We start from the raw sequence: 23,195 nt of genomic DNA on the forward strand, positions 1-23,195 counted from the left end.
AATATTGTAAGCGCCCAGCGTGTCGCGTCTACCGTCATCGCCAAAGATTTCCACTCGTACGTGACCCCCGTGGCCGACCTCTTACCTTCCGCACTTTTGCTTTTTCTTGTGGCGTGCAAGAAATCTAAACGGGGGAATCTGATTCAGTTCGGGTGGTTACCGTGAGTTCCATGAAAGCGCAGAAGAAATTAAAGTACGTCATCCGCCTGCGACGAAGGAGATGTTAACCCCGACCACTCATCTGCGCATGCGTCATCTTGTTTCCCATCGTCACGTAGATGTGCACACATTGAAATCTCGGACTGGCATACCAGCGCGTGTCTGCACTTTCAGAGACAAAAGGGGGCAGAAGAAAAGAACAAGAAGACAGAGCGGCGAGTCGGTGAGCAAAGACAGCATCGAGCGGGGTGGGAAACTAATAGAAAGAACATGGAACAGGGCGGGTGCAGGACTTGTTTTCTATTGTACAGAATTAACAAAGGCAGCGATGTATTCCGAGGGAGTGTCATTGAAAATGAGGATAGCAAAGAGCAAGGAGAGTCGCGGTGATCTGCCGAGGTGCTTCAGCGTTGATAGTGACGGCTCTCCGTTTACGTTCACGCAGGCTGAGTGTAAGCCGCTCGTCCCGTCCTGTCACTGGAATTCCGCCCGAGTTTAGTGTGCGTAGGAACTCGCACAAATCCGTGATGCCAGGTTGCTAATATCACAGTAAATTTCTCCTAAATGACATTTGCAGCTCGCATATAGTACCCGCAGGAATTCTGTGGACATGGGGAGGGTCGAGGGAGACCACAGTCAATCCTAGCAGCATTAAGTGCAAGGCAGGAACCAACCCTGGATAGACTCTCTTGGCAAAATCGCACAGTAACGCTGGGATAATACACACCCCTCATTCGGTCTGACTTTTAGGCTTTTCGGATGTTAGTTGGTTTGTTGTTTTTTTTTTTTTTTTTTGGGGGGGGGGGGGGGGGGGGGGGGGTTGGAAGTTCAGACTGGCGTCCTCAGGAGTAAAAATCAGACACAAGGGGAACGTGCAAACTCCGTACAGATAGCAATGGATGCAGGATCCATTAAACCTTAAAGAGTAATTGCCTCTCCATTCAGTAGGTGGCAGGATTTCTCCTAAACAATGTCCGACAGTGTCATCCCGAAATAAAGTTGATATTTCAGCCTGTAGATGTGCCATTTTTTTCCCCTCCAGTCTCATGAATTGAGAAGTATTAGTATGAAATTTAAAAAGAGCCGCTGAATCTAAGAAATGTCCATAACATTTTAAGCAAGGGAAGAGAAAAAGGGGCGAGTAGTTTGGGTTGAACATGGTAGAAATGACCCTGAGCAGGGCAGTTAACGTGGTGGGTATTAACACACAGCAGTCCTCTGGGCACAAGACAATCAGTTTATGCACTACTAGCCATCCCTCCATTATGACAGCCCCTTCATTCAGTTCGTTGCCCTGCCCGGGGTTTGTTTCCTGCCTTGTGTCCAGTGTTGGCTGGGATTGGCTCCAGCAGACCCCTGTGACCCTGTAGTTAGGATATAGCGGGCTGGACAATGGATGGATGGAGTAATTCATATACGAGAAAGTCAGGGAAGCTTAAAACGTCGAGATTCGTAAAAATCTTGACATCGGATTTTTGGGCGATTGCAATACTTTCCCTACACTTTGTATATGAGAAAGTAAAAAGTAAGTTAGCTGACACACATTTTGATTTGTCAATACTTTTTTGTGCCAATATTATGCTAACTTACCTGCTCTAGGCGGCACTGAGAGCACATAGATGCAGTAGAAGTGATTGATGAGTCACATGCCTAGCACCAGTAACCAATAGGGTGCATGGAGGACTGGAGACAGGGCGGTGTTCTGGACAGGACAAACAAGGGGCGTGGCCATGTTGTAAAATGGAAGAAGAAAGTTTGGTGAAACTCAAGGAAGAAGCAAAACTCAACGGTTAGCAAGCTGCTGACTGCCGGCGTTTTTAGATTCATACGAACTCTGCTGTTGGCTTTTCATTCCGCTCTTTGTACCCCCACCCCACCTTGATTGCGGCACTGTATATAAGAGGATATGCAGTTGGCAAGACAAGGTGTATTTTTCACTGTACTGTCAACTGAATATATTCTATCAAAGACAGTAATTGTCAGTTATTAATTTAGTTTTAATCGTGCGCACCTTTTAAAAGTTCAATTCACCACATGCATCATGTAAACTTGAAGCTTGTGAACGCCAAACGCTGCATGTACGTAATAAGTTCAAGTAAACCACAAGTCAGCGTGTGTTGCTTTGATCTAAACCCTCCAAAACTTTCTAACGGTTCAAGATTACAAATCACATCTGATTGTGTCTGCAAGGGTGAAATGAGACTTATCCTCAGCATTCCCATTATTTCCTATTAATTACCTGCTCCAGTACAAAAGAGTACAGTTTCCTGTAAAATTGTGTTCTGCAGCAACCATCAAGAAAAGCCCCGGTCAGTCACAAGGAAAAGTAGGAATTGATCTACGACACAAATATATTTCTCACGGACAATTGTATCTAGCTTATTACAGCGTAAGGAGGTTCAGTGAACTAAGAATTTTATCCACTGTTTAAATAATAATAATAAATATTATTATTATTAGTAGTAGTATTAATACATTTATTATTATTATTATTATTGTTATTATTATTAGTAGTAGTATTAATAAATTTATTATTATTATTATTGTTATTATTATTAGTAGTAGTATTAATAAATGTATTATTATTATTATTAGTAGTAGTAGTAGTATTAATAAATTTATTATTATTATTGTTGTTATTATTATTAGTAGTAGTATTAATAAATGTATTATTATTGTTGTTGTTGTTAGTAGTAGTATTAATAAATTTATTATTATTATTATTAATAGTAGTAGTAGTAGTATTAATAAATTTATTGTTGTTGTTGTTGTTGTTATTAGTAGTAGTAGTATTAATAAATTATTATTGTTATTAGTAGTAATAGTATTAATAAATTTATTATTATTGTTATTATTATTAGTAGTAGTATTAATAAATTTATTATTGTTGTTGTTGTTAGTAGTAGTAGTATTAATAAATTTATTATTATTATTAGTAGTAGTAGTAGTAGTATTAATAAATTTATTGTTGTTGTTGTTATTAGTAGTAGTAGTATTAATAAATTATTATTGTTATTAGTAGTAGTAGTATTAATAAATTTATTATTATTGTTATTATTATTAGTAGTAGTATTAATAAATTTATTATTATTATTAGTAGTAGTAGTAGTAGTATTAATAAATTTATTATTATTATTATTAGTAGTAGTAGTAGTAGTATTAATAAATTTATTATTATTATTGTTGTTATTATTATTAGTAGTAGTATTAATAAATGTATTATTATTGTTGTTGTTGTTAGTAGTAGTATTAATAAATTTATTATTATTATTAGTAGTAGTAGTAGTAGTAGTATTAATAAATTTATTGTTGTTGTTGTTGTTGTTATTAGTAGTAGTAGTATTAATAAATTATTATTGTTATTAGTAGTAATAGTATTAATAAATTTATTATTATTGTTATTATTATTAGTAGTAGTATTAATAAATTTATTATTGTTGTTGTTGTTAGTAGTAGTAGTATTAATAAATTTATTATTATTATTATTAGTAGTAGTAGTAGTAGTATTAATAAATTTATTCTTGTTGTTGTTGTTGTTATTAGTAGTAGTAGTATTAATAAATTATTATTGTTATTAGTAGTAGTAGTATTAATAAATTTATTATTATTGTTATTATTATTAGTAGTAGTATTAATAAATTTATTATTATTATTATTATTATTAGTAGTAGTAGTAGTAGTAGTATTAATAAATTTATTATTATTAGTAGTAGTAGTAGTAGTAGTAGTATTAATAAATTTATTATTATTATTGTTATTATTATTAGTAGTAGTATTAATAAATTTATTATTATTGTTGTTGTTGTTGTTGTTAGTAGTAGTAGTATTCATAGATTTATTATTATTATTATTATTATTAATAACTATTATTATTTACAATAATAATAACAATAAATTTATTAATACTAATATAATAATATTATCCATCCATCCATTATCCAACCCGCTATATCCTAACTACAGGGTCACGGAGGTCTGCTGGTGCCAATCCAAGCCAACACAGGGCACAAGGCAGGAACAAATCCCCAGGCAGGGCGCCAGCCCACCGCAGATAATAATATTATAATATATGCAACATATAATGTACTAGCTGTCCTTGGGACAAACTTTAAAAATCAATTAAAAAAATGTCATTTTGGCCAAGCGGAAGGTAGGTACGCTCCAGCTTCAAACGTTGTCACTGTATCTGATGGGAGAGTCTTCATCTCTGATGGGAGAGCTTCCCCCACGTGCCCATGGTATCTCTGGCAATCAGCAGCTACCCTCTAAAACACACGGAGCTCTGATCTCTCCCTCAAAAACGTCAAACGTTACTCCTTAACAATCTGTAGATGATAATGTCTGCTGAACAAACGGGTATCGCTAGCTAAGTGGAGGCGAGATGCACTCCAACACGTGGCGTGAGGTACAGCGACTCGAACGGAGGCTGGTGCGTGAGTGAGGAGGGCCCCGCCCCTTCCCCTCGGCCCATAGCCTCTCTCTGGGATTTGCGCAGGTGCCGCAAGGGAACTATGATATATAGCACGATGAGAGAAGTCGCAAAATCAACCGGAATGTTCAAGCAAATTATAGAAAAAAAGCCGATCTAAATCCATTAGGTGGTTCTCTCATGAAAAGCGGGCAAACATTTTTGGTTTTATATATACTGCTCAAAGAAATGAAAGAACCCCTTTTGAATGAGAGTATAGCATCAAGTCACTGACACTTGTGGGCTATTGATGTGGTCAGTGAAGTAGCAGAGGGGCTTGTTCATCAGTTTCAGCTGCTTTGGTGCACTAGAGGGGCAACAATGAGACGACCCCAAAACAGAAATGAATGGGTTAACAGGTGGAAGCCATACCATACCATACCATTTTTATTTGTTAAGCCACTGACATTTGTCCCTCCTCATCTGTTTTGTCACTCGTTTTGCATTTGGCTACGGTCAGTGTCACTACTGGTAGCATGAGGCCATACCTGGACCCTACAGAGCTGGCACAGATAGTCCAACTTCTCTAGGATGGCACATCAATACCACATGGCATTGCTAGAAGGTTTGCTGTCTCCCAGCACAGTCTCAAGGCCATGGAGGAGATTCCAGGAGACAGGCAGGCAGTTACTCGAGGAGAGCTGGACAGGGCCCATCATGGAAGGTCCTTAACCCATCAGCAGGACCCACCATTATCTGCTCCTTTGGGCAACGACAAACAGGATGGGCACTGCCAGAGCCTACAAAATGACCTCAAGCAGGCAGGCAGGCCACTGGTGTGAATGTCTCTGAGCAAACAATCAGAAACAGACTTCATGAGAGGGGCCTGAGGGCCTGATGTCCTCTAGTGGGCACCGTGGAGCTCGACTGGCATTTGCCATAGAATACCAGAATTGGCAGGTCCACCACTGGTGGGCGCCCTGTGTTTTTCACAGATGAGAGCAGGTTCACCCTGAGCACATGCGACAGATGTGAAAGGGTCTAGAGAAGCCGTGGAGAACGTTATGCTGCCTGTGACATCATTCATCATGACTGGTTTGGTGCTGGGTCAGTGATAGTCAGTCTGGGGAGGCATATCCACGGATGGACACACAGACCTTTACAGGCCAGACAACAGCACCTTGACTGCCATTCAGTATCGGCATGAAATCCTTGGACCACCCATTTTCAGACCCTGTTCTGGTGCAGTGTCTCCTGGGTTCCTCCTGGTGCACAATAATGTCATGTGGCGAGAGGATGAAGGAATTGATACCATTGATTGCCTACTCCCCACAATGCTCACTCGCCTGACCTCAATCCAGTAGAACACCTCTGGGTGGGACATTATGTTACAGTCCATTCGACACCTCAGCCTGTCCAGGAGCTCAGTGATGCCCTGGTCCAGATCTGGGAGGAGATCCACCAGGACACCATCAGTCGTCTTATTAGGAGGTTGTCGGGGGGGGGGGGGACTGGGGGCACACAAACTATGGAGTACAATTTGGAGTTGCTGCAATGAAATTTCGGCAAAATGGACTTGCCTGGCTGCCTGCCTGCCTAACACATCACCATATCAGTCCATAGCAGTAGAGAGAGACAGCAGGATTTGTTTTTCTCATTGAGATCTGAGGTGTTTTCAAAGTGGTCCTTTACTTTTTTTGAGCAGTTTATATATATATATATATATATATATATATATATATATATATATATATACACTAGGGGGTTTGCCCCTTGTTCACGTTGCTTGCCAAACCCCCCCCCCCCCCCCAGCCTGCGCTACACGCCAGCCACTTTGTGTGTCTGCCACTCGCGTTGTGAAGAGGGGGGCTTAACGCATCCCAAGCAGACGCGGTTGCTCCTCTGAAACCCTCTCTTAAACGGTGACACAATGGGAAACAAATAGTGTTTTTTTTTTTTACTCGATCAGCTGCTGGCTTGCTGTGTGATCTTCATCTCGCGCGGCGCTTTGAACATTTAAAAGCCTGTTCAGCGGCTGTCCTACTGCTTGTGTTTTATGTCCGGCTCCAGGCCTGGTTAAATCTTTTGGCACAAAGTCCCATCTCGTGAGATGTGAGTTCTTGATATTTTTTGGTTTATAATTTAAAAACGGAATAAGAATCTGAAAATCAAGCAACATCACATTAAAGTTCGATAAATTCTGAAAAGAATGATGCCAGTAGGTTTTAAAATAAGCCCGATTTAAAGTGTGACAAAAACATGACATAAAATTGTTGCACAAAATTGTTGCACTTTTATGCTTAGGATTTTATATAATACACAGTACTGTGCAAAAGTTTTAGGCAGGTGTGAAAAAATGCTGTAAACAAAGAATGCTTTCAGAAATATAAATAATGATTGTTTATTGTTATCAATTTACAAAATGCAAAGTGAGCGAACAAAAGAGAAATCTAAATCAAATCAATATTTGGTGTTACTACCTTTTGCCTTCAAACCAGCATCAATTCTTATCGGTCCACTTGCAGAAAGTCAGGGATTTTGTAGGATTCTAGTCAGGTGTCTGATCAACCAATTCTACCAAACAGGTGCTAATGATCATCAATGTCACACGTAGGTTGAAACACAGTCATGAACATAAACAGAAACAGCTGTGTAGGAGGCTTCAAACTGGGTGAGGAACAGCCAAACTCTGCTACCAAGGTGAGGTTGTGGAAGACAGTTTCATGTCATGGCAAGATTGAGCATAGCAACAAGACACAAGGTAGTTCTACTGCATCAGCAAGGTCTTCCAGACAAAGATATCAAAGCAGACTGGAGTTTCAAGATGTGCTGTTCAAGCTCTTTTGAAGAAGCACAAAGAAACGGGAAACATTGAGGAGTGGTCGGCCAAGGAAACTTAGTGCAGCAGATGAAAGACACATCAAGCTTATTACCCTTCGAAATCGGAAGATGTCCAGCAGTGCCATCAGCTCAGAACTGACAGAAACCAGTGGGACCCAGGTACACCTATCTACTGTCCGGAGAAGTCTGGCCAGAATTGTCTTCATGGAAAAGTTGCAGCCAAAAAGCCATACCTCCGACGTGGAAACAAGTCCAAGCGACTCAAGTATGCACGAAAACATAGGAACTGGGGTGCAGAAAAATGGCAGCAGGTGCTCTGGACTGATGAGTCCAAATTTGAAATATTTGGCTGTAGCAAAAGGCAGTTTGTTTGTCGAAGGGCTGGAGAGCGGTACAATAATGAGTGTCTGCAGGCAACAGTGAAGCACGGTGGAGGTTCCTTGAACGTTTGGGGCTGCATTTCTGCAAATGGAGTTGGAGATTTGGTCAGGATTAATGGTGTTCTCAATGCTGAGAAATACAGGCAGATACTTATCCATCATGCAATCCCATCAGGGAGGTGTATGATTGGCCCCAAATTTATTCTGCAGCAGGACAACGACCCCAAACATACAGCCAAAGTCATTAAGAACTATCTTCAGCGTAAAGAAGAACAAGAGTCCTGGAAGTGATGGTATGGCCCCCACAGAGCCCTGATCTCAACATCATTGAGTGTGTCTGGGATTACATGAAGAGACAGAAGGATGTGAGGAAGCCGACATCCACCGAAGATCTGTGCTTAGTTCTCCAAGATGTTTGGAACAACCTATCAGCTGAGTTCCTTCAAAAACTGTGTGCAAGTGTACCTAGAAGAATTGATGGTGTTTTGAAGGCAAAGGGTGGTCAAACCAAATATTGATTTGATTTAGATTTCTCTTTTGTTCATTCACTGCATTTTGTTGATTGATGAAAATAAATGATTAACACTTCACTTTGAAAGCATTCTTTGTTTACAGCATTTTTCACACCTGCGTAAAACTTTTGCACAGTACTGTATGTATATAATATATATATATATAATACACAGAGTAGATGTTAATAATAATAATGCTATATTATATAGCAGTAGTAGTATTAATAATAATAGTATGTATTATTATTATTTAACAAATATTGTCCATGTAAAAGTACTCCATTAGTCATATAGTTCTTCAGATATGACATCTGCACTAACTAATGCTGCAGTAATCGAGACCCACGGTCCTAGGAGATTTCTCAGGTGAAGTCGGTTAATGCAGCTTGTCTCTCTTAACAACCTTAGTTGGTAGTTTTTCAGTGTTCAGATAACCCCGAGATGTGCTTAAGTTATGCTTGACGACTTCATGAATATTATTCTGTTGCTTTTCTGTTGACAGATACAATGGAACCTCCTTCCCAGTTAAAGTGACACTGCAGTGAGGTGTCCAATGGTCTCCAGGCCCGGTCTGACCCAATGAGAAGGGAATTTTTGTAGCAAACTTTGAGGAGAGAAGAGTTTTCCACAGAAACATGGCCTCAACCACAGAGGATGACGTCATGGCCGCATGTCTGGCACACATTAAAGAAGAGGACTGTGAGTGGGGTGCCACAGAGGCTTTGTGTATGAAGTTGGAGGATTGTGAAGGAAATATTTCAGTTTTTAAAGAGGAGGAGTTGGAGGGGGAAATTATTCAGGTTACAGTCGCAGACTCAGAAGATTTCTCAGTTAATCATGAAGTGCAAAATCATGACACCCTTTTTTATGGAGATTCTCATTGCAGTTTACAGCCCCAGTTTACTTTTATGAGACAACCGACCACCCAGCAGAATTCTATGGAACTGAAATCCGAGTTTTCTGAGTTTCAAGAGAAAATCTTTGAAGGAAATGGGAGAGAAGCAGAGGAGCAGCAGTCATCTGCAATTGTGGAAATAAGTAAGTAGTGTGACTCAATGTAAAAGAAAGTGGCGCTGAGAACATCGACTGGTTGTACCTCTGCTTGTTTTGGCGGAGATAAGGAGGAGACACACAAATAGAGAGGAGCTGCATGGGTGGATGACGACAGACAGTAGTTGACCTGACTAATTAATATTAATTATTATTACTATTAATTATTAATTATTATTATAATATTATTATTAATTAATTAAACTCCAAAAAAACCTGAAAATGTCCAGTACATGATGCGTCACACTTAAAGCTTTGATTTTAGAATGCAGACATAACTAATATCACGTTTAATGAAATAAAAGATTCAAATCTTTAAAAAAAATGTATTCTATCATACAAATGTGCATAACGAAACTCCTCCAATCCTCCCATCCATGCAGCTAAATCTACTGGAGTGACTGGACAGAAGGTTTGTGTCCTTTTCTTAATGCTGCCCCCCCAATGTCATTCAGATGGAGTGACTTGTCTGTGCTGATCGTGTCCACAGACTCGCATCCTCATACAGGCGGACGTTTAGTAAAGTGGATTTGTAAAACACGGCACTGACCTTTCGCTGATTATGAGATAAATCACACCTACAGAACACGTGGGCAACGTTATGTAGTTTGGGTGTGCACTTCTGACTTAGATGGATACGGAACATCCCATAATATTCTCAAACACTGCTAATTCAATTCAGAGTTACACATGGAGGCGGATTAGCAATGTCGGACGGTAGGCCTGTGGGGGGGGATGTCAGTCCACCCCACCCCCACTGACATATACCCCCCATCAGTCCCCCTGACCCCCACGTTTTCTGAGGATGTAAAAGAAGAGCCGGAGTCTCCTGAGGATGACTTGTCCAGACATACAGCGGACATTTGAAGTCCATGTGGACATCGTTTGGGTGCAGAATTTGACCTCTGAGGCAGCAGAGATAACCAGCCTGACCTGCCAGATTTCAGTTGCTGTTGGTCAGCTAAACACGGACCCCAAAGCCCCTCAGCTGTTACTCCACAAAGCATCGGGTTGGAGCCGTGAGCAGCAAGTGCTAACTACTGCACCACTGTGCTTTACTAATAGAAGAGAAGACATTGGTTAACCCTTACATACTCTTCATATTTCATGCCTTCACGTTATGGTCAGGGTCAATTTTGACCTGGTCCAAGCATTCCCTCATAATAAGTGTCTTTACTAAATTTTGAACTAAAGTTCTATTTAGAATGTCATGTATTTGGAACGACGTTAATAAATGGATGATTCATCCTTAACTCTTTTAGGGCGGATGTTGACTTTTGTCGACAGGAGGGGTTGAGGGCGAACATCAACAAAAGTCGACATCCAGGGACAGAGGGCGACAATCAGCTGTTAATGGCGACAAATCTCACTGTCACGTCACAGGCATTCCCTCTGTGCTTGGAGGAATGCTAGACTCGTTGACTCGCCGACTAATCCTTGTGTGTGCGTGAGTTGCGAAATGTAAACAATGGCAAGATGGCATCGACATATCACAAGGGAGCGAAGCGAGTGCAGAAAAGAAAACACTCGTCAGACGATGTTTTGCGCATTATCGCGGAGTCGGACTCTGATTTTTCAGAATTGGATTTTATTGACAGTGATCAGGAGATCCTGCGGTGGGTTGGCACCCTGCCCAGGATTAGTTCCTGCCTTGTGCCCTGTGTTGGGTGGGATTGGCTCCAACAGACCCCCGTGACCCTGTGTTCGGATTCAGCGGGTTGGAGAATGGATGGATGGATGATCAGGAGATCGAGCAAGAGAATCAGAAGCTGGCATCAGCTGATCGGACACCAGCCGATACCGCGCCAGCTGATCCGATGCCAGCTGAGCGCATTCGCGTAGCCGATGCATCTACGGCAAGGTTCGCGTGGGAGGAATACACAGACATTGATCTGTGGGAGCCGAACTGGCTACCGGACTTCACAAGACGGCATGGCTTGCTGTTGGACACGACAGATCACCAGCTGCTGGACTACTTCAGGCTGCTCTCTCCTGATGTTGCTTTTCAGCTACTGTCAGACGAGACAAACAGGTAGGCAGAGAAATTTTTTGAATCGCGGGCTGCGCTTGCATCGCATTCTCATTTTTCAAAGTGGAAACCCACAACAAAAAGACGAGATGAAGGGCGCTGTGGCATTACAAATAGAGATGGGACAGAACTGGTGATATAACTTCAGGGAGCATTGGTCCAAACGTGCTTTGTCCCCTGGTGGCTTTGGACAGGTTATGCAGCGTGATGATAGGTACGTGATGCTGGAAAGTTTTATTCACTTCTGTAATAAACAGAAGCAAATCCCATGGGGTGAGCCAGGCTATATAACGCCATGCATAAAGTTCAGCCCATGCTTGACATTGTGGAACCAACATAGAAACAATTTGATCAGCCTGGCTGTGATTTGTCTGTGCATGAATCTATGATAAAATAAAAGGGACACCTTTTATTCTGCAAATATATGCCAGACAAGCCCACAAAGTATGGCATAAAGGATTTTGTACTGGCAGAAGCAAACACTGGTTTCTGCCTGAAAGTAATCACATAGACAGGAAAGTATTTCTTTCAAAGAGAGAACTGTCCCTCGACAAGTCAGGTTGTGCTGGAGCTGCTTCAGGGCTATGAACATTTGGGTCATGTTGTGTACATTTGGACAATTTTGATACATGACCTGAATTGTTCATGGAGCTACAGAGCAGAGGAATTGGAGCTTGTGGCACCGTGAGGGTGAACAGGAGACACATGAAGCCAGACAGGCTGAAGAGGAAAAGAGGTGACAATGTGGGCAGAAAACTTGGTGGCAGTGGCATGGCACGATGGCAAACGGGTGACTTGTCTCTCTACAGTACACACTAACAATATATGTGAGAAAGTGCAGCAACAGACAATTGAAAAGTAAGCACCAAAGCAACACGTATTGTAAGGAGTGCAATGTGGCAATGACTGAAATTGGCTGCTTTGAGCGAGATCAGACTTTGCTGTATAAAATGTATGTGAAATCATAGAGTATGCAGGCTCATACAACATGCAAGACAGTAACATTTATCAAAAGGAAATATTTTTTGTTGATTTGATATGGGGCGGCACGGTGGCGCAGTGGGTAGCGCTGCTGCCTCGCAGTTGGGAGACCTGGGGACCTGGGTTCGCTTCCCGGGTCCTCCCTGCGTGGAGTTTGCATGTTCTTCCCGTGTCTGCGTGGGTTTCCTCCGGGCGCTCCGGTTTCCTCCCACAGTCCAAAGACATGCAGGTTAGGTGGTTTGGCGATTCTAAATTGGCCCCAGTGTGTGCTTGGTGTGTGGGTGTGTTTGTGTGTGTCCTGCGGTGGGTTGGCACCCTGCCCAGGATTGGTTCCTGCCTTGTGCCCTGTGTTGGCTGGGATTGGCTCCAGCAGACCCCCGTGACCCTGTGTTAGGATTCAGCGGGTTGGATAATGGATGGATGGATGGATGGATGATTTGATATTTTAAACAATTGCTTTGTGTTCTTTTTTTTAAAAATGTTAGTTTTTGGAAAAATATTCAGCCCTGGGAGAAAAGAAACAAAAGAAAAATTAGCCCTAAAAGAGTTAATTAATAGTTCAGAGAGCAGGCACAGTGTATATTGTTAGGTTTTTAGAGAAACACAGTGACTGTCACACAGTATCACGTCCTGTTTTACCCAAGACTTCAAAACATAACCATCATAATGATTTAAATATATGGAAAGAGACAATGGCAACATCATTCTGGAACTGTTGGGATTTATTATATAACCAATGTATAACCGTTACAACCATCCATCCATTATCCAACCCGCTATATCCTAACTACAGGGTCACGGGGGTCTGCTGGTGCCAAACCCAGCCAACACAGGGCACAACACAGGAAACAAACCCCAGGCAGGGTACACACACACACACACACCAAGCACACACTTGGGACAATTTAGAGTCACCAATGCACCTAACCTGCATGTCTTTGGACTGTGGGAGGAAACCCACGCAGACACGGGGAGAACATGCAAACTCCACGCAGGGAGGACCCGGGAAGCGAATGCACTAAATGTGCTATCCATCCATCCATTATCCAACCTGCTATATCCTAACTACAGGGTCACGGGGGTCTGCTAGAGCCAATCCCAGCCAACACAGGGCGCAAGGCAGGAAACGAACCCCAGGCAGGGTGCCAGCCCACCGCTGGGCACACACACAAACACACACACACCAAGCACACATTAGGGACAATTTAGGATCGCCAATGCACCTAACCTGCATGTCTTTGGACCGTGGGAGGAAACCCACGCAGACACGGGGAGAACATGCAAACTCCACGCAGGGAGGACTCGGGAAGCGAACCACAGGTCTCCTAACTGCGAGGCAGCAGCGCTACCCACTGCGCCACCGTGGCGCCCCATTACAACCATTACAACATTTATTTCTGTAGCACTTTTTCATACAAGTGATGGAGCCCAAAGTGCTTTACAGGATGGAGAAAGAGAAAACAGACAAAATCTAAAAGTAAAATTAGGTAATACTAATGAATATAGAATAAAAGTGAGGTCCGATGGCCAGGGAGGACAGAAAAAAACAAAAAAAAAAACTCCAGATGGCGGGAGAAAAAAAAACCAAAACAAAATCTGCAGGGGTCCTGAGACCACCTGGCCAGCCCCCTCTAGGCATTCTACCTAACGTAAATGATCTCAATCAGCTTCATATGGAAGAATATGACGATGATGATGGTCATGTGGACATCTGGCCTTTAATCCATCAATGTAGGGATATCATGGTGCCCTGATCAGGTGGTGGTGGCGCAGTTCACAGAAAACTGGAAAAAGAACAGAAGAGAAAGTAGGGGTTAGTATGGATTGTGGAGGCACCATGAATAATAATGATAATTAATTGAATATACAGAATATCAGGGTTAAGCTAAAATGAAGCTCTAAGAACGCTGTGATAAAGTAATGAGTTTTCAGCAGTGTTTTAAGCGCTCCACTGCGTTAGCCTGGTGAATTTCTATCGGTCAGCTATTCCAGATTTTTAGGTCTCTAACAGCAGAAGGCCGTCCACCTCACCACTTCTTTAAAGTTTAGCTCTTGGAATTCAAAGCAGACACTCATTTGAAGATCTAAGGTTACGATTTGGAGTGTAAGGTGTAAGACATTCCGAAATATAGGATGGAGCAGATTATTGAAGGCTTTGTAAACCATCGGCAGTATTTTAAAGTCAATTCTAAATGGCACCGGTAACCAGTGTAGTGACGCTCAGACTGGGGTGATGTGCTTGGATTTTCTTTTCCTAGTTAAGGTTCTAGCAGCTCCATTCTGCACTCATTGTAATCGATTTATGTCTTTTTTGGGTGGTCCTGAGAGGAGTGCGTTACAGTAATCTCGTTGACTGAAAACAAAAGCATGAACTCATTTCTCAGCATCTTTCAATGTTATAAGAGATCTTACTTTTGCTTTATTATGCTGTCCTAATGATCTGATTAAAATGCGATTTAAAATTCAGGTCAGGGTCAATAGTTACCCCTGAATTCCTTACCTTTGTCTTGACTTTTAGTCCTAATGAATCGAGTTTATTTCTAGTACCCTCATTATATCCATTATTGCCAATCACTAAAATGTCTAATTAAGTTTGAGAAAATGACTACTCATCCATTCAGAAACACAAGTAAGACATTGGGGGGTCAGTGAAGCACGAGAGTCGAGGTCATCAGGCGCTATTGATTAAGACACTGTCCTCATTGCTATATCATCAAAAAAATCCTCATAGCTACCATTTATAATGATGAATATTAATTCAACATTATTAAACACGTAGAACAGAAAACATTAAAAAAAATCATGATTGCAAACTAGTCTGTAAATTCAACGCTGTGGTGGGACCTTCATGTGTGGTTCCCACATTTGCAGCAGGTTGTCCCCGTTTGGCAAGAGCAGACGTGGCGTCTCCTTCTCTTCTGTCCACTTGTGGTGGCTTCTTGTGTGACTCATTGTTCAGGGTCAGGCTCGGATGGAAGGTGGAGTGTCATTTTTGCATGCAAGGAGTCACGAGGGGCCTTTCCAAAAAGAACCTCCTCCAGTCCCTCTGGCTTGCCCTCCAGGTAGGGTTCAGCTCACCCCACATGACGAAGGCATTGGAGGTCGATATGTCGATGGCACTGTGGAATATCACGAGAGAGCCAGCGGGCGGCTCTCCTCTTGCAGCTGTATGTGCCTGTTAGTTTGTCGAGGTTGTCCACTCCTCCTTTGTTGGCCTTGTAGTCAAGGATGATGGCTGGTTTTCTGACCTCTGCAGCCTTCTGTATTGTGCTCATAAGGATGACATTGTTGTTTTTCTTTAGTGTATATGAGACAGCTGTGGTCTCATTGGCTGGCTGAAACTTACAAGAAAAGCCCCCTCTCCTCCTTGTGGGTGGCAGCTCAGGCTTGTTCCACCTCACAGTGCCAACCATTGTGGTTTTCTTCTTGAGCAAGTGCCCAACCAAGCCCGTGAGAGATGAAGAACTTTTCACACATCATGTGGTTACTATTTTTACTGTTTTGAGATCCCCCCCCCACCCCCCTTACACAGACACTTCTCATGACAGTGTCAAGATCCCCCTGATCCAATAAAAAAAATAAACTCGGACATGGCATGTACAGTTTCGTAATAATAATAATAATTCTAATAATAATAATTCTTTGCATTTATATAGTGCTTTTCTCATTACTCAAAGTGCTCAGCAATTGCATTTTAAGGGCCCAACAGAGCAGAGGTTGGCATTTATGGGATTGGAACTGGCAACCTTCCAATTTCCAGTGCAGATCCCTAGCCTCAGCGCCACCACTCCGCCAGTCATTTTTCTTGATTTCACCCACACTTGTGGATCTCAAATCCAACTCAATAGATGCGGGTTGTAACAGAAGCGCTATATAGGCGCCTGACCCGACACAGAGGCACGTATAAAACCAATAGACTTTTATTTTTCTTCACCCGTGGGCGCACGTCTTCCCCGTGACCCACAGGCAATACTCAGTCCCAAAAGCACAATCACAACACCACCACCAACAATCCTTTCTCCTTGACCACCACTCCTCCTCAAGCTTACTCCTCCGACACTGGCTCCCCGAGTGGTGGTGGCTGTCCCTTTTTATAGACCAACCCGGAAGCGTTCCAGGTGCTTGACCACCTGGTCCTAATTGCACTTCCGGGTGGGGCCGAAGATTTGTCCAGCCAGGCTGTTGAAACCAGACAGCCCCCCCTAGCGGCCACCCCGGGCCCCAACCAGGCTGTGGAGGACTCCATCTCCCATGGAGCCCTGCGGGAGGTTTGGGGAATCACCGTCGGCCAGGGAGGCGTTTCCGTGGGGCTGCCCATGGTTGCTCCCCTGGAACATAAGCAACAGGGGCGTCCCAGCCAGGCATGGGACCTGACCGTTCGTCACAGGGTCAAATTTGACCCAAAACAGCTGCAAAAAAATTTGTAGCGCCTTTACAACAGTATAAAATGTTAAAGTATTTTCATTTTTGCATTTGTTGGGTCAATTTAGGAAAAGTCATCAAATTTCAGGCTAAAAGAAGGGCATTTAGGGGTATTATTTTTACCGTTGTCAAAACGAGTCAAATTTGACCTGATCAGTATATAAGCGTTAACTTAAAGAAGGTTACAAAGGCAACAAAATCGTATCAAATAAATCAAATAAAGAAGGAAAAACCCAAATGCAGTTCTCAGATGAACATACATCTGATGGCCATCAGTCTATCCTGTCCCTCCTTGTTGCTCTTTCGCAGATGACGTGAATGTCAATCGATACGGTGGATCATGAATGCCAGTCCGCCACACACAGCCGTACCAGAGGGTGAATAACACAGCAGACTCCTCTATGTGGGAACTCCGATTATCCATAACGCATATGTCATTAAAAGTCAGCAAGGATTGCTTGGCATTGCAAAAAATATCTCTCTGGGTTTTGGTTTTGGGGGATACGGGTCATAACGTTTTATTTATTATGAACATGTTCTACTTAAGTTTGCGTATGCTGGGTTTATGTCCAAATGTCTGTTAATGGCGTTTTTGTCTGATAGCCAACATTCGGCCAGTTCTCTGGCACTTTTAGTACTGGCCTTAAATCTGACTTGTACATCCATCCATCCATTTTCCAACCCGCTGAATCCGAACACAGGGTCATGGGGGTCTGCTGGAGCCAATCCCAGCCAGCACAGGGCACAAGGCAGGAACCAATCCTGGGCAGGGTGCCAACCCACCGCAGGACACACACAAACACACCCACACACCAAACACACACTAGGGCCAATTTAGAATCACCAATCCACCTAACCTGCATATGTTTGGACTGTGGGAGGAAACCCACGCAGACACGGGGAGAACATGCAACTTCCACACAGGGAGGACCCGGGAAACGAACCCAGGTCTCCTAATTGTGAGGCAGCAGCGCTACCACTGCGCCACCGTGCCGCCCCTTACTTATATATTGTCCCAGTTAAACTTATGTCCTGTTGATTTAGTATGCATGTAGATCAGTGATCGTGAGTCCTTTCTTCTAACGGCATTGCGATGTTCATGTATACGTGTTGCAATATATATACAGTTGGGTCCATAAATATTTGGACAGAGACAACTTTTGTCTAATTTTGGTTCTGTACATTACCACAATAAATTTTAAATGACACATCTCAGATGCAGTTGAAGTGCAGACTTTCAGCTTTAATTCAGTGGGGTGAACAAAACGATTGCATAAAAATGTGAGGCAACTAAAGCATTTTTTGAACACAATTCCTTCATTTCAGGGGCTCAAAAGTAATTGGACAATTGACTCTTTGGCTATTTCATGGGCAGGTGTGGTCAAGTCCGTCGTTATGTCCTTATCAATGAAGCAGATAAAAGGCCTGGAGTTGATTTGAGGTGTGGTGCTTGCATGTGGAAGATTTTGCTGTGAACAGACAACATGCGGTCAAAGGAGCTCTCCATGCAGGTGAAAGAAGCCATCCTTAAGCTGTGAAAACAGAAAAAACCCATCTGAAAAATTGCTACAATATTAGGAGTGGCAAAATCCACTCATAAGCCTCAAGAATAGAAAGGCTAGATTGGACTTTGCTAAAGAACATCTAAAAAAGCCAGCACAGTTCTGGAAAAACATTCTTTGGACAGATGAAACCAAGATCAACGTCTACCAGAATGATGTCCAGGAGTTCAAGACTTCAGGCTGTCATCGCCAGCAAACGGTTTTCAACCAAGTATTAGAAATGAACATTTGATTTCCAGTTATTTAATTTGTCCAATTACTTTTGAGCCCCTGAAATGAAGGGATTGTGTTCACAAAACGCTTTAGTTGCCTCCCATTTTTATGCAATCGCTCTGTTCACCCCACTGAATTAAAGCTGAAAGTCTGCACTTCAACTGCATCGGAGTTGTTTCATTTCAAATTCATTGTGGTGATGTACAGAACCAAAATGAGAAAAAAGTTGTCTCTGTCCAAATATTTATGGACCTAACTGTGTATATTGTGTCAGATGGCTGGGTCCCATGCCCAGCCGGGACGTCCCTTCACTATATATTCAGGGGTAGCAGCCCTGGATGGTGCAATACTTCCCCCTGGACGCTGAAGGCCCTGGGTTGGAGCGGTGACTCAGCCTCCCATAAGGCTCGATGGGAGATGGAGTTCTGCACAGCCCTGTTGTGATCTGGAGTGGCCACCAGGGGGCGCTGCATGGGCTCCTAAGCCCAACTGGACAAATCTTCAGCCCCACCCGGGAGTGCAACCGGAAACAGCTTATCAAGCACCAGGAGCACTTCCTGGTGGGCCATAAAAGGAGCCAGGAACCACCACTTAGTGGCCAGAGTTGGGACGAGGAGGAGGACGAAGCTTGTAGAGGAGTGGTGGTAGAAGAGAGGAGTGTGGTGATTTACATTTGTGTGTTGTTTTGGACTGTGTTGTGCCTGTGGGGATTATGGGGAAGACATGCCCCACAGGTGAAGAGAAATCAAAAGTGTTTTATTTTTATACATGTCTCCTGTGTCCAATCTGTGTTGGGTTGGGTGCTCATATAGCGTCTTGTTACAATATATATATATATGTATATATACACATACATATAAATACATATATATACTGTGTGTGTATATATATATATATATTCGAATGCCGTGAATGTAATTACCCCGATCTACATGCTGTCAAATAAACGAACCACACGCCGTGGTGCAACGTTAGGGGCATCGCCTCTGACGCTGACGTCCGAGGTTTGATTCCCGAAAGGGAGTGTAGTGGAGTGTGTACACCTGATGAGCCCAGAATGAGGGTGAAACACGTGTCGTGTACTCTTTGCATTTATTTGACAGTAAACTATTTCAACCATATATATATATATATATATATATATATATATATATATATATATATATATATACAGTATATACACATACATATATTTATAAAATCCAACATTTGTCTGTCTGTCTGTATGACTGTCTGCTTTTCATGAGCGAACTACTTAAAGGATTTAGATCATTTTTCTTTTCTTCTATAATTTTCTTGAACATTCTGGTTGGTTTTGCAACTTCTATCATTTCACTAAGTGTCACAGTTCGCTTGTGGTACCGATGTATTTGCATGAATCCAAGAGAGACGCTATAGGCTGAGGGGAGGTTGGTGGGGGGGGGGGCCCTCCTCACTCACACGCCAGCCTCGGGACATGTACCTTACATCCACTTAGCTAACGAACGAGAGAACGACATTAATGGATTTAGATCATTTTTTTTTTCTAGAATTTGCTTGAATTTTCCGGGGTATTTTGCAACTTCTCTCATCGCACTAAGCATCATAGTTCACTTGCAGGAGCGATTTACTTCAAATGAATTCCGAGACACAGGCTGTGGGCCGAGGGAAGGGGGAAGCGTGACCTCAGGAGTGGGGAGCCGGGTGGGGCCTTCCTCACTCCCTCACCAGCCTCTGTTCAAGTCTGTCTACCTCTGGCCACATTTTAGAGCGTACTTTACCTCTGCTTAGCTAGCGATACCTGTTTATTGCTTTTTAAAGTTTTGTCATGTTGCATTGCTACCTGCATTGCGGACGAGGCCGCTGGGGGGCGGCTAGTATACACTATGTTGTAGCTGTGTATCAGTGCAGCAAATGCCTGACTTTTTCACAAACTAGAAGCTGGTCCATCAAAAATGCATTTGAAGAAACGAATCAATTCAGAGGACTGCATCCTTAAAAACAGGGCTATTAAAATGAAGGGAAAAGAAGTTAAATAACAGCAAAAACTGGTCACTGATGAAAAAGATGGTTAGAATGAAAACCTGCAGCCACTGTGGTCCACCAGAAGCAACGATAACACCCCTGCTCTCGATGAAATGAAGCTTTGTCAGCTCAGTTTCAGAAGGCCTCTTCTTTATATAAAGGGTGAGGAACAAATACCAACCAGTGAGTCTCCTATCTCGTATTAAGGTTTTATTTATTTTTAAAATAATTCACCAGACTTTTTTATATCTTTGCAGATTTCCAAAAGAATGCCAGCTTTTCCACATCTTCATTCGCTCAGACCGCTCTTCAGTGCAGACTGCAGCGTAACCAGGACAAGGAGAAGTTGAAGAAATTAACAAGAGGATCAGAGATTTTGACAGCTGCCCCTTTGCCGTGTAGTTCTCTTCCCGTTGTCAAGCTAAGAATGAGAGAAGTCATCAACACTGATCAACAAGAGCATAAACGCATTATTCATACTGGAAAGAAACCTCATTGCTGCCCAGAATGTGGCAAAGGATTCTCACAAATAAGCCAGCTGCAGACGCACACAAGAGTTCACACCGGAGAAAGACCTTATGGCTGTTTTGAATGTGGCAAAAGATTTTCTGACAGTAGCACTCTTCGGCAGCACACACGAATCCATACCGGAGAGAAGCCATATGCCTGCTCTGAATGTGGCAAACGATTCTCACACGTAGGCCACCTCCATAGCCACACAAGAATTCACACTGGAGAGAAACCTCATTGCTGTCCAGAATGTGGCAAACAATTCTCACAAATAAGCCATCTTCACATCCATAGAAGAAGTCACACTGGAGAGAAACCCTACTGTTGTTCCGAATGCGGGAAACGCTTCTCTGACAGCAGCAGTTTTCGGAAACACTCTCGCATTCATTCTAGAGAAAAGCCATATTGCTGTTCTGAATGCGACAAACGATTCTCTGACAGTAGCAGTTTCCGGAAGCATGCACGCATTCACTCAGAAGTGAAACCGTATTGCTGTGTTGAGTGTGGGAAACGATTCCCTGACAGTAGCACTTTTCGACGACACACACGAATTCATACTGGAGAGAAGCCATATTGTTGCTCAGAATGTGGCAAAAGATATTCCAGTAATAGCAGTTTTCGAAAACATACAAAAATGCACACTGGTGATAAAAAACCTTAATGTCGTTCTGTTTTTGATTTAGAGTTCTCATTTTTATGTGGGCTTCATGGACACTAAAGAATTCCCACTGGAGAGAACTGAAGCCCTGAGGAGTACATTAGAGAGAGGAAAATAGAGGAAAGAGTCGAAAAGTCACCTGTCCAGCTACTCAAATCTTGATGGGTACCTTAGCGTGGTGGGCTTCTTTATATATAATTTATTATTATTATTATATAATATATACTATGTGTCATCAAAGCGCAACTAGTTTATAAGTGTAAAACTAATCGAAAATTGAAATTCATACTGGTTGCATGTCTCCAAGTATAAAAAGGTGCCCACCCCTGCCTCAGCTCAGTGTTAAAGGCTGGGATACTGTTGGTAGACTTCAGTTCAGCATTTAACACCATTGTCCCTGAACTGAACTTCTACATACTGAACTGTACAATTTAAAGAATAAATGTTGTAGGTTCAATTTTGAATCGATAAGTTTGACAAACCTGAAACAATACATTCGGATGAACTCCCACCTCTCAGACTGCCTTTATATCAGCACAGGAACCCTTGATGTTGCGTATTCCCCTCTTCCCGCTACCCCCTCTGTTTTTACACCAAGGGCTGGAAGTTCTCTGACCCTTCAGTAAAACCATTACATTCAATGATGACATCACCATTATTGGACTAATTACTAATAGTAATGAAACGGGATACTGAAAGGAGGTGACTCGTCATGTGTCTTGGGGTACAACCAATAACCAGGTCCTCAATCCCATCGAGACAGTGGAAATGGTAATCGACTTTCACAAAGAGCAGAAATTTCACCCTAGAAATGAATAATTCTGCAGTCATTATGGTGGAGTCCTTCAACTATCACAGACGCTCTCCAAGGGGACATTGACACAACTTCCATTAAGAAGTCCCAGCAACGACTGCATTTTTCATGTCAACCAAAGAACTGAAATGTTTCCCAGCACATCCTACTACAAGTGTTCCAAGCCATAACTGAAAGTGGGAACACCTTCTCCATTGTCGTCTTTTTTGGCTCAGCAACGGTCCACACCCACACTAAATGACAGCAAGTTTTGAGGTCTGCTGTGGAAAAAAAAGAATTGACTATGGTTGATCCATCTGTTACGAGGATCAGCGCAGATTCATCTCACCCAGCTCATCACTTGTTCCAAAAACACCCCTGTGGTAAACGCTTCAGGTCAATTCAAATTAAAACTAACAGGCATCGGAACAGTTTGGTTCCCCGAGCCAAAGAAATCACAAGCCAGTGATTTAGCCTGTTCTCCTCACTTACTAATGTGTTCTCTCATATACTGCGTGGAGGGCTGTGTGTAAAGTGCATGGACGTGTATGCATGTGAGTGTACTATACAGTCACCCCTTCACTTGCACATCATTTGCACGTCTCCTTTATAACTGAAATGCCCTACAGCTGTTTATTATGTGTGTTGTTTCACTTGTGCTATTTATTGTATT

The 23,195-nt window shown here is 42.6% G+C and overlaps 1 protein-coding gene across 1 annotated transcript in view; it reads left to right on the forward strand.

Moving 5' to 3' along the window:
- Positions 1–266: 266 nt before the first annotated feature.
- LOC114641781 (zinc finger protein 345-like) overlaps positions 267–23,195 on the forward strand; it is a 40,965-nt gene continuing 18,036 nt past the window's right edge. The window contains exons 1-3 of the mRNA XM_028790802.2: positions 267–382; positions 8,803–9,338; positions 20,819–21,676. Coding sequence (XP_028646635.2) covers positions 8,936–9,338; positions 20,819–21,676 — 1,261 coding nt within the window. The 5' untranslated portion in view covers positions 267–382; positions 8,803–8,935. The remainder of the gene's footprint in view (positions 383–8,802; positions 9,339–20,818; positions 21,677–23,195) is intronic.

This window comes from Erpetoichthys calabaricus, chromosome 5 (assembly GCF_900747795.2).
Source record: "Erpetoichthys calabaricus chromosome 5, fErpCal1.3, whole genome shotgun sequence".
NCBI lineage: Eukaryota > Metazoa > Chordata > Cladistia > Polypteriformes > Polypteridae > Erpetoichthys > Erpetoichthys calabaricus.